This window comes from Numenius arquata, chromosome Z (assembly GCF_964106895.1).
Source record: "Numenius arquata chromosome Z, bNumArq3.hap1.1, whole genome shotgun sequence".
NCBI classification, from domain to species: domain Eukaryota; kingdom Metazoa; phylum Chordata; class Aves; order Charadriiformes; family Scolopacidae; genus Numenius; species Numenius arquata.
In genome coordinates, this window is record NC_133616.1 from 25,386,722 (window position 1) to 25,399,277 (window position 12,556).

At 36.2% G+C, this 12,556-nt stretch overlaps 1 protein-coding gene across 3 annotated transcripts in view; it reads right to left on the bottom strand.

Moving 5' to 3' along the window:
• Window positions 1-599: 599 nt before the first annotated feature.
• TENT2 (terminal nucleotidyltransferase 2) overlaps window positions 600-12,556 on the bottom strand; it is a 46,612-nt gene continuing 34,655 nt past the window's right edge. For all 3 annotated transcript variants that reach the window (XM_074165805.1, XM_074165807.1, XM_074165806.1), the window contains 3 exons: window positions 7,802-7,893; window positions 3,337-3,416; window positions 600-1,437 (listed from right to left, as the gene is read on the bottom strand). In XM_074165805.1, coding sequence (XP_074021906.1) covers window positions 1,363-1,437; window positions 3,337-3,416; window positions 7,802-7,893 — 247 coding nt within the window. In that variant the 3' untranslated portion in view covers window positions 600-1,362. The remainder of the gene's footprint in view (window positions 1,438-3,336; window positions 3,417-7,801; window positions 7,894-12,556) is intronic.

The following is a 12,556-nucleotide window of genomic DNA, read 5'->3' on the forward strand; positions in this document are numbered from 1 at the left end:
GAGTTTGCCCGAGAAGAGTTAATGCTTGTTATTTTACACAGTTACAAGGGTTTTCACAATCTTGATAGAAATGCCAGTAGTTGAAATTTTTACCTGTACACAGATGCCATGCAGAATAGTCATACAGAAGTTTATGACTTGCAACAGGGGCCTTACTTTTACAGGGCACTTCCTTTTCTACTTAATTACAGGAAATATTTTAAATATGCAGTACAAAGTAACATAAACTGAAAAGTAAGCTGTATCTTCCATATACAAACTTTATTCCACTGGACACCATACAAAATATTAAACTTAAAAAAAATGAGAATATGAACTTGACATCAATGGTAAGCACAGTTCTAACAATGAATTGGTCTTCAATAACAAATATAGGAGAGGCACAAATTGTGCTACAGCAGGTCTAAAAGAGGGTTCACAACTCTATTTTGGAAAAGCTAAAATTTTCAAGGTTACTTTTATAAATTTAATTTACAGTAGCTGAGCCATTTACAAATATTTACACATAATTAAAACAGAAGTCCAGCCTATTGTTGTAGCAGTGGTAGGGTTGTGGGGTGGGTTTTTTTTCTTCTTTCTTGTTTTTTTTTTTTTTTCTTCACCCCCCACCCCTTTTTTCCCCAAAGCAGGCATCACTACTACTTCAAATACATAAAAGGAAGCACTAAGAAGTATCTTGCCTACTCCATATGAATATGAAGCGTTTATGTATATTGATTTGTCCTTTTTTATTTCATCATCTTTGCAGTAGACCTGTTGCTTGAAAATTCCAGTTTTGATTACAGTTCTTGATATCTAGGACACTACCAACCATAATCTACCTTAATTTTTATAAACTGTTGCTTGTTGTTCCATGTAAAAGGGAAATAAAACTGGAAAGTGCCCAGTTGAGCAAAAGTGCTTACTGCAATTAAACAGATGTAAAACATAGGCTGGCTGTTCATCAAGAAGTGGGTACTATAAGCAATGCCTTAAGGATATATACAGACATGCACATTATTTGACTCTGAATGTCTTTATTTCATGGTTAAATGTGTCTGAATTAATGATTACACAGATACTGGAAACAACAAGTCACTATATCCCCATACTTTCCTTAAAATGGATTTATTCTTGTGGTTTGCTGTTTCAGTTTCTTCTATAAGTCAACAATACAAGCATTTTCAGAAAACATATCTTTGAATGAACAGCTATATTAACAAATTTCAATAATAAAATATGCAATCTTTCTTATAAACATTTCCTTAACAAAAGTTTACAGAAAAAAACATATCATTAAAAAACATGTGGTAACTGCTTCTTGATTTTGATACTGTTCTTTGTTTCAGCAGGATCCAAGAAGAAGAAAGTGAAAGAAGTTGGTTATCTTTTCTGTATGACTGTTCTTAAAGGTAATACATAGTTCAGGTCTTTCTTGTCTCGTAATATCTTCCAAGTCTGGGGAAAAAGGTACAAAGTTTTAACAGGCTAAATATTTTTGGCATTAATACTTATATACCATTGTCAGCAGTAAAACTCACAGACCCACAAAAATAAGGTTGATATTTTTCCCCTCTTGAAAAGAGAGGGAGTTTGTTTTGGTTTGTTTATTAAGGGAAGAAAAAATCCAAAAGGTACACAAAATGCTATGAAATACTGAGGAAGGTACAGCCTTTCAAGAAGACAGTGGACTTGTGGAGACTGAGATGTTAACATTCTTTAAGCATTACATTGATATTCTGACTGCAAAATAACTGGCTGAAATTCACACATCAGAGTTACTGATACAAGATGTCATACTCTTGACATTTCCAGAACTAATTGTGTCTTTAAAATAGATTATTTCAATTTTCATCTGTATTCTAGTGTGAATTCCAGGACACATCTGTCATATCTGTTAGGCCATGAACCTGCGAATAACTGCTGTGACCCTTCTGTCTTTACAAGGAATTCATTTAAACCACCATGTGTAATGAAAGCCACAGGAAGAATAATCTCTCAGAGGCAATGAGACAAACAGATTCCTTAGGCTTCTTAAAAAAAAAAAAAAAAGTGCAAGATATTAATAAGTACTTGCAGTTTTAAGCAACTGTCATTCCTTATGGTTCCTAGTAAAGAGGAAATTTTTACAGGGCCATAACACTCTAGTATGTAGGCTTCCGGACAGCGAGGATCAAACTACTTTTACATTTTTCAGAAAACCACACAGGTTTGAAACCAATTTTTTAATTGAAAACTCTGAAAAGAGAAGTTCACTCTAATTTTGCAGAACAGTGACAGAGCCAGACTACTTCGTAAACCACTGCTTTAGCAGATCCACAAAACCAAATATTTTACGTAAAATTATGTGAACAGTTCAGTATTTTGTATGCTAACATGATTCCTTCTATTCCTTCTATTTCCTTCTACTTATAGAAGGAAACTGGCATTCTGAACAGAACTGCAAAGCAAAAAGTATTCCTTTTCTCACTAAGGCAACACCTTGTAGCATTTGTTTTATTGCAAGTATCTGGCACTGATTTCCTTTTTTGCTGGAGAAGCCCTCTAGATATTTAGGGAATTGATTAACTGGAGTAAACAGGAGCCTCCGACGACAGCATAACAGGGGAGTCTGGTTTAAGCTGGAAGCCAGTTCTGCGCACTAGTCCCTAGCAGTAACTACATTATGAACAGTCAGAGATCTCAGGAAACTAGAATTTGAGCTGCAATTCCAAATGGAATGCCTATGATAGGAGACAAGCATAAAAGAGAGTTGGTACCAAGGCCTGAATCTTTGCTTGCTTCAAAGTGCCCTTGCCTCCTCCATTGACTGGAACAGTGAAAGCTCCAGTTTGAACTCCTCATGTTCTAAAATTATGAGTGTGGTCTCCCTAAAGAAAAGTACCAATTTAATTCAGTTGTCAAAAACCAGCAGAAAACCATTGGTGGCGATATTTATAAAAAAACGATAGGAACAAGTATAAAACATTGTTTATTACTCGTCAAATTCATGTAAGAAGAAATAATGAATGAAGATAAACGTTGTAATTCTAAAGCTATTAACTAGCATTAGAATTTTGCACACAAAAGAAAATCTAAGACAAAGGGTTTACTATTTCAAGTATCCATTTCAACTTAAGCCTGATGCTTAATGGCAGACATTAATTACTCTTACTAAATAATTAGACTTAATTACTCTTAGTAAATAATTCTCCACAATTTTTTTAAAAAAAATACATTTCTATTATTTATATAGTACAAAGTATAACAATATTCATAACACAAACATGAGAAACAGGTAGGTTCAATGACTAGCATTTATATAACTATCATGAAAACCAAAGTGACTGGAAAAATTAAACTAAATGTACTTTTTACCTGCAGAATTTCACTTCTGATCATATCAAACTTCTGTTTTTCATGTACAGCTCTAGCAGTGTTTGTCCCATCAAAGGGCTCTGCAAGATCAAACACAAACATTCAAAGCATTAAAAAAAACCTAGAGCTAGGCTGTCTTCACTGAGCAAGTCATCAGACAAAACCCAGAAGAGTCAACATACCATTGTTTCCCAAGGCTGTTTTGAGTGGCTGATTCTACTTTGCTTCTCAATCTTTATTTCTACATAACATTCATCAAAAAAACAAAAAGCCCCAAACCCTGAATGGTCTAGTATTATGTAATACATAATAAAGGCAGGTTATTATATCTATTGAAGCACACTACAGTTGTGCTGAATTTATGCATCAGTAATTATTTGATACAGCTTAATAGTCTGTGATGACATATCAGAATATGGTTTTGCATGTTAAAATGTTTTGAAACTTCCTACACACGTCCCTCTTTAAACTGTTCACTTTAGATTAATCTCACTCAGCAGCTTCTCCGTGAAATACATGTATAGTAAAATATTTACTATAACTTTTTATATAAGATGTATCCACTGCTGTAAAAATGTATTTTATCAGTTCATACCTATTCTACCATATCTATTAATAAATTAACAATCTGTAGCTTCCACCTTCTAACAGACTACAAATTTATGTGATGTTTTCCCTTTGTTTTTGCTAACTTAATTAATACTTTGGAACTTTTTTTTTGTTGAAAGATTAAGAAAGTACTCCTTGCTCCTGATAGGGCTGCCAGCGTTAAAGCAATGAATACTAACAAATAATGATGCATAGACTATGCATTACAATGCACTACAAAACAGATTTTATAGTCTTTTTTGCCTTACTAGGGAACTGCTTAAGTAACACGGTATATTTCACAGTAGCAGACTGTATGAAAATCCTTAAGGGCCACAAAACCACAAAAGTATTTGCTAGATTGGGTAGCTTTTTTGTTTGTTGGTTATTAATTGCTTTTATTCAGATAGGAACACATAGTAAAATAAAGCAATAAACAGATATCAGAAGGGCTTATGGCATTATGGAGACTGGGACTTCAAATTTGGAACATGTTCCATGGCACTGGGTTTTTATTTCTGCAAGCTATTTAAATTCGCAATGAAATAGTTTCATGCAATGAATGTTATATTTGGTAGGTTTCTAAATGGTTTATCTTCAAACTATCTATCAAGTTTTCAGTGCATGTTTACAGGAAGATTTATTTTACTTTAGAATGTGTCATACACTTAGATTAGAACAAAAAACTAGCAATCAAATAAAAAAGGTACATAGTCCTCTAAAGTCGGTTACATAATTTGACACAGTGACCTGGTGCCACTAAGAATTCCATGTCCCTTACTATGTGAAGCAGTACCTTATTTCTTTTGTGTGTCCTAAATATGTTAACTGTCTCTTTAATGCTAGTACCTTTACATACTTTATGTTAAATCAAGAGAGATATTTTTTAAAGCAAAGCTGTACAATCTTCTGAAACTGTCAGCAGGAAGAAAGGTACTCTAGTCACAAAAGCTGACTCACATCTTTTTATTCTTCCTGCATATGTCAAAAGACAAACTCATTCCCTGTAGCGCAGCAAGAATAATTTTGCAATCAGCTACTATTTACACCACTACATTTTCTAACTATTTAGACAGTGAGAGTCCATCATAAGTTATTTTCTTCACACACAGAGATAAGAACATTAAAAGAAAAAGGTAATACAACTTCAACACTGATGCTTGAAGGAAAGGCTAAAGGGGATTGTCTTTTCAAATGAAAATACAAGAAATCATAAAACTTCGGACCTGCTGCAACCAAGCCCTGAGAAATTGTTTTTAACGTGGATCTGAAAGATTTTAAAGTAGAAGCATGAATCAGGTGCAGCTTAGACAGCTTCTGGTCCTGTTTCCGTAAATTACTATCAATTTAATTGTCTCACAAAATCACCATGTTTCTACCTTTTCCAAACTGTGTCTTTTTCCAAAGGAGAGTGAATGAAACCAGAGTAGTCACTAGCAATTTAGAATTTCTGACCAGCAATGTTCAGAAATGTGAGCTAAAAGCAGTGTTCTCTGTATCCCCATAATGAGAATCGCCTGCCAGATTTTAAACTGTCTGAAAAGAGCATCTCTACTATATTTGTTTCTCTAACAGCAGAAATACAAGTGAAAATCAGTCTTAAGGCCAATAAAAATTAAGACGGAACACCATTTTTTCTTTGAGCAAGCCTGAGTACAGTGCTTCATGCAGAATTATGGCAACTTGCAGGCATAGACTCGTGTAATCTATCAACAAATATATTTAAAATATTAAAAAATACATGCAATAATACCAATTACTGAAATTTTAGTCTGCTAACTGGAAAATCTGACAAAGGCTTGGAAACCAGAATATTTTGACATGTTTAGCTAGCTTTCAAAAGCTTCTTCCCAAAGTACACGAAAGTTTATCTACATACTTCGTTAAACCTGTTCAACTTAACAGCTGTTATAAACGTGAAGGCTACTTTGAGTTGAAATAGAAAATTTAATTTTTCCCTTCCAACTTAGAAGCAAAAACTCAGTGTGTGAGGCTCTTAATAAAGTCATGAAGCACATTGTAAGATGAAGAAATCAGATGCGTCACCTATAGGTAATTTTGCTTTAACAGTACAAATGCAAGATGCACTCTTAAGGAAAAGCTGTATGTAATCAAGCCCATTTAATACAAATTCTAAAATGCCTATTTTGTTTGCTGATATTCTATTTTCCAACCTGACAGAAAGAAAGCCTAATTACTCAACCATTTTGTAATGTCATAAAAAAATTGAGAGCTTGAAACACACAGCCCGCCCCCCCCCCCCCCCCCCCCCGCCACACAGTGGGCTCAGCTTCATGTGACAGCAGCAGACACAGCTGCCCAGCATTCCCACCTCCCACATTCAGACCAGAGCCTTGGCAATGCCTGCACTGCGCTATCCCAAATCATTTCAGCTGTGCAGATACTCTAATTCTCACATTTCTCAGCTCTGAGACTGCAGAGTCAAGCATGCAGTCGTCTTTCAGTGTATTTTTCCCCCTATGTCTGGTAGTTGATCCCCCCCCCCCCAAAGTCAAATAAAGAGCAGGAATCCAATCATGTGGCTTTGCACTGCTGTACGTATGATTACGGCCAAGCTTTAGGCTACATCACCTACCACCAGTAGGTAACTACTCTTGGCACAGAGCAGCACAGATGCAGGAAGTTACATGCACACTTACATGCACACACATGTGGGTGCACTCACACCCCCAGCAATCTTGAGGAATGTCTGTTCCAGCCACAGGACTTCTGCCTTATCCCTCTTCTCCCCCAGCAAAATCTTCCCAGTCTCTAATACGGCTTTCCATACCATTTGGCTCCTGTCCAAGTTCTATTCCTTTTTTATCCTAAGACTTCAGCCCTTGATATCCTGATCCTAATAGCCTCCATTTATTTACAGCCAGGGCCCAGGCCACCTCTCCCATTTCAAACCTCCCCTCTTCACCCCAGTGTCATATACCAGCTACCTCTAATTGTGCTCTCATTCCACTTCGGTTCCTTATCCCAGGTCCCTTGTCCAATCAATTCCCCTTCACCTGCTGCACTCTGATTCTCATTTCCCTTTCTTATCTCTTTGTGTTAACAGCTTCCAGTTACACTGCACCTCTCCGTCCCTTCCTTACTTCTCTTTGCATTCTCCTAACATCTCAATCCTTCTCTTGGCCTACTATCTTCTCTTTCCCTGGTCCAAGCTTCATCTTCTACGCATGCTAGCTATTCATCTTCTCCACATATATTCCCCATGGCAGTTGAAAGGCATCAAAAGCAGCTTCCCTGTCTAATGCTATTGCCCAGTTCCGCCTGCATTAAGAAGGCTGAGACCTGCACCCCCGAAAGGTAGCCTGGGTAGTTCTGGAGGGGATCATACAATCTCAGCAGAAACTGTACCTACACAAGCGAGCCAAAAATAGTAGCCACAAGGGGACCGATATACAGATAATCTAGTCACTGCTAGGACTTGGGATGCCAGAACATTTCTAGAACAAGGAATATTCTTAGAGAGGAATCTGAGTATGTGCCTGCTGCATTTTTTCAGAAGCTCAATCTTGGCAAAACTGACGGCTAATTCTGCAGAGGAGGAAAACACACACTACTGTCATAAAGGCCATTCCCTGTCAAAGTCCTAATCCCTGTTCCAAAAGTAACAGGGCAATGAGTGCTCTTGAAGAAAAGGTCAGGAGAACTATTTTTAAACACTATAGAACTTAAAGCTTCCTTCTCAAATGTTTTTGGCAGGACTGCTTCCAGAACTATTTACACTGGTTAAACTTAATTTTCTACATAAATATATTACACATTTGCATTATTAAAACACAACCAAGGTAATGTCTAATTGACAGATTTATGCATTTGGTGTCTTAACAGTTAAAAATGATAATGCAGCTTTACATTTTACCTTCTACACAAATAAATTTGTTTCTCCATTCAGTACCATCAGGTCTCGGAATAGCTTTGGCTTCACGAACTGAAATCATTTGGTGGCTCCAACTAGGGAAGAGAAAAACAATTTGTAGAACTTTTAGCTCTTGATTCTAAATTAATAATACCAGTTTTCATTAAAAAATTGTCAAATTGCTATGTCATAAGCCTGGCACTTTATAATAATGAGTAATTTAGTGTAACAGTCTAATCTCCATAATTCACTATATGAGTAAGGAATGATGGGTGGGAAACAAGAAAAATTCTCCACAAATACAAGTTTATTTACAAAAACGTCTGCAAACCAGAACATTACAGGTATCCATGAGTAACTTATAGTCATGACAGAGTACTTTTTTTCAAAAACAATGTCAACTCTAATATAGACACCCACATTTATTTCTAAATTATAATTTCTAAGAAATTACAGCCTCAAATCTATCTCTCAGAATTTTCTGTGGGGAGAAAAGGAACATAAGGAATTTAAGTGCAGATGAAGTCACACACTGCAGTCCATTAAAAAAAATATTCAACAATATATATGAAGATATGCAAAGATAGCTGGCTTACAGGTCAGCATTCCTGGTGTAAGGAACCTGTTATTAGAAAGCGCTAACACTTTGCATATGCTGAATTTTAGATCTCCTACAAGTGTAACAACAGAACAACAACTCAAATGCGTTTGAAGATATCCTACTGCTTTCTGCCCACAATTTTACAAGAACAAAACCATAGGAAATGACCACACTGAAACAGGAACAGCAGGCAGTTTATAGGGCAATCTTTACCATGTGCCAAGCATCTTTATAATCTTTATGATGCTTGGCACAACAATATGCCAAACGGAATGGAATCCAAAGGAAGCACTCACAGTTTTATGTTCTTACCTACCCAGCCAGTTTTCAGATGCTCTTAACTAAACCAGGGAAGCACCACATCAGCGAAACGCCTGGATCACCGACCACACGTCACCATATGCCCTGACTAAATGGGGCTTAGAAACAGCTGAGTAGCGTGCTGCTAGCTCTACTGGTGTTGTGTACACCTGACGCAATCTCCTGACTGAATCCATCTTTTGACATAATGCAAAGAGAGAGGAGCTTGGCTGGGTGCATCAGCCACCTGCAGTAAATCTGTAAATATCAACTGTAAATCAAAATACAGTTGCAATTCATCAGTTAAATTTGGAAGAACTCTGTGCTCCCTAGGCCACAGATCAGCTGTCATAACTCCATTAAGTCAGTGGTGATAAGACAGTTTACACCAGCTAAAAATCCGTGCCTGTAATTCTACAAATTATCTTGGATATAACTCATGATTAAAACCACTTACCAAAGTCAGATGTTTGAATAACTACACTTCTGTAGAACACATACATTATTCTTCTATTTAAGAATAGGAATAGGGCCTATTTCAAAATGGTGGGGAACACAGCATATGAAGCATAGTTTAGGATACCTCAGATTACTTGTTCACCCACTACTGTGTATATTTAGATTTCTTGAGATATATTTTTTAGAAAATCAGGTGATTGTAATTTCCAGCATTCAATACAAACGAAAGTGTTCATTCTAACCCATCACTCTCCCTTTCCTCAATTCCCATACCAGACTACTTTTGCAAGAACTAGAGATAGCGTGAAGCACGAAATACTTTCCTATCATGTCTTTTTAATAAACTACCATCAACACAAGCTTATCAAGAAACTCAGATGAATCACTCAAAAAAACAACTCCACAAAAAGACAAAAAAGAAAAAGTATGAGACTAGAGCATCAAAGAAACTTAAACTGCAGCTCAAGAACATTGGTCGTGAGCAGAAGAAGCTGACAGCTCAACTCTTCTGCTTTTTCTAAAAACTGATTTAAAAATCAGAGAGAACTAGGTCAGTTGGGAAAAAAAAATAAATCACGCAACAAAGTATTTGATCCGTGTTTGGTTAAACCAGGCATTATGTTTCACTTCAAACATGTAATTCTTCTCTTGACTTTTTTTTTTTTCTACATTATACTTGGCTAGATTCCTCAGCAAAAAATAAATGCGTTTATAATACACTTGTTTAGCAACAAAAGCAACAAAAAAGGTGACATTTCTAGCTATTTAAACAGCTTCTAATTTAAACTTGAAAACAACTATTTTATCTAATAGTTTGAAATCTTCACTTACCCTCTCTTGATACCAAAATTAGCCTGAATTAGAAATTAATTACCAATAGCAAATGATTTGTGTATCGATTTTAACCATTTTGGCTCGCACACAGTAACTTCATTATTGTCAACCCAAGGCAAATATTCTCTGTATACACACATTCAATCTATAAGCTAACAATAACCATTTAAATAGCTATTTCAATTATCAGTTATTTCTGGTGTCACTGCCCACATTAGGTCTGTGCTTCTCAAGAAGAAGGCAAGAATTTGAAAGAAAAAGACTGAGCATTTCCAGGTCTAAGTGTGTATGAATACTCTACAAATAGATTAAAAAGCTTATCTTTTCCAAAGTGTTCTTGTAAGCCAAAGCCACTTGCACAAACACACTAAAATGCATACAAATTGCAAGTGTTTTTAATTCAATATACTATTTAAAAATGATCCCTTTATTTCCTGAGCAATTCTACCCTGAAGAGAGCTGTGAGCAACTGTAATTTGTACTTTGCCATAATAATGTAACCAGTCTTTTCTCATGTCCACCAAATACAACTTAATCAAGTGAATGATCGTAAACAACTGTCACGTAACTTGAAACAATAAATTTAAGAGAAGTGCAGTCCCAAAGGACAGTCTCTAGGTTCCCTAGCAGTAGCTTCAGGGGAGCAAGGCCATGCTTCAAGGTCTCGCTTTGTACAGAGACAGCCAAGTGAAAACCTGCTGCCTTCACTCACAGCTGCAGAAATGAAATCAGACACTCTCTCCAGCGGGCCTGGTAAACATGGACCAGTTTCCAAATGCTTTCTTTTGAGAACACCTCCATACATTTTTTACTTGGTCACATTCACTCTGTGATCAGCAGACTTTTGAAAGTTTGAAATACTTTAAGTTAAAATGGAGTTATAAGCATACTTTTAGCCAGCTGTCTCATGCACAACATCACGCAGACTTGAACTGTTAGGGCAAGCTGATTATAAAACCATGTCGGCAAATCAAGCTTTGCCATATGTAGTGTGTAAATCCAATATATGTAGCAATTTCCAAATCACATTGCCAGTAACTTATGACATGGGATAAAAATTACTTCTTATTGACACACCAAAAATCCCAGAGTAGGACTGTGGAACGTGCACTGTATAAACATATGGTAACCAGCAATTTTCTGTAAGACAGACAAAGCAGATTAAAAGTGTAAGGGAAAAGAACACAGCGCAAGGAGATAAACTTATTCATGGCTGCGCAGTTGCAAGGTTCCTGTTTCTTCCTTTGTGCTGCTCCTGTTTCTTCCTTCAAGCCCTATTCTTTGGGCCCACCCTGCCTTTAAATACTATTCACTACATCAAGTAAAATAAAATACAGATTTTAACTGAAATACCTACTGGCCTTTGCTAGACTGAGGACAAAGTTTAAAACAACATATCTCCATCTTCCCTTCATCTTCCTGACCAATACACGAACATAGTGGATCAGTTAAGCATTCCAGGCAGGTGGCGTCAATGACTCATTCTGTCCAAAACGGTGATCTTCACACATGGTCTGATCATTCTTAACTGCATGCTGTTCTTTCACCAAAACAGATCCTGTGTATCAAACCTCGTTGTTTTGTGTCCTAATCCATCAACAGGAATCTACAGAAGTCACTTATATGAAAACTGAAGTAGTATTCTCTTTAGTAATCATCTTTTAATCAAACGCATTACAGTTCAATAGTGAAAGTTCACTGGCATGGTACAGGTCATTTAAATGTGACCTAACTTAATAGTCACAGTATTTGAAATATAATCTCAAAATTTCTGCACATAAAAACACTAGTAAATGTTTTACAGGTAAAGCAAACATGGAAAAAAAATATTGATTACAGCAGTGAAAATATTGAACGCATTCAGGAGTAAACTATTAGTTCTTCCATGAAAGGCAGAACTTAAGAGAGCCCTGTGTTGCATGTATTTAACTCTTATCCTCAATCCCACCTATCACATTGTTTCCATCAGCAACCTTAAAGCAAAATAACAGATACTGTGGATAGCATGATACTGTACTCGTTCTCATCAGCTGGCTACCACACACACGCAAAAATGTTTAAATACTGTGTTCTGCCCACCTTTTCCCCAGAATGTGCATTAATTTGGGTTTCTCTTCTCCAGTCAATTACCAGTTTTTATGAAACTATACAGAATTGCAGTATTTTCCAGACACACATCCTCCTCCTTTCCAACAGGATTTATAGTTGTCAGGGATAAACAGTCAAGTAAACACTATACTTGACTAAGCTTTATTTCTGTAGCAGAGAGAATTAAAAATAATATAGGTTGCTGAATTAGGTGCATCATTTCTTGATGTAACTTCTCAGCTATGTAACATACTCAACACAGGAATTCTAATGGCGGTTTTTACAGGTTTTTTTGTGTGGTGGTTTTTTTGGTGGTGTTGAAGGTTTTCTGTGGTTTGGGTTTTTTTGTTGTTGTTGTTGTTTTTTCTTTTTAAAAAAAACAGAACATCACCAGTCAAATGTTTAAATACTTAACACTGGAAAAACATGCCAGGTATTCTTTTTTTGCTTGGTTGTTTTTTAAAAATCTTTTCTTC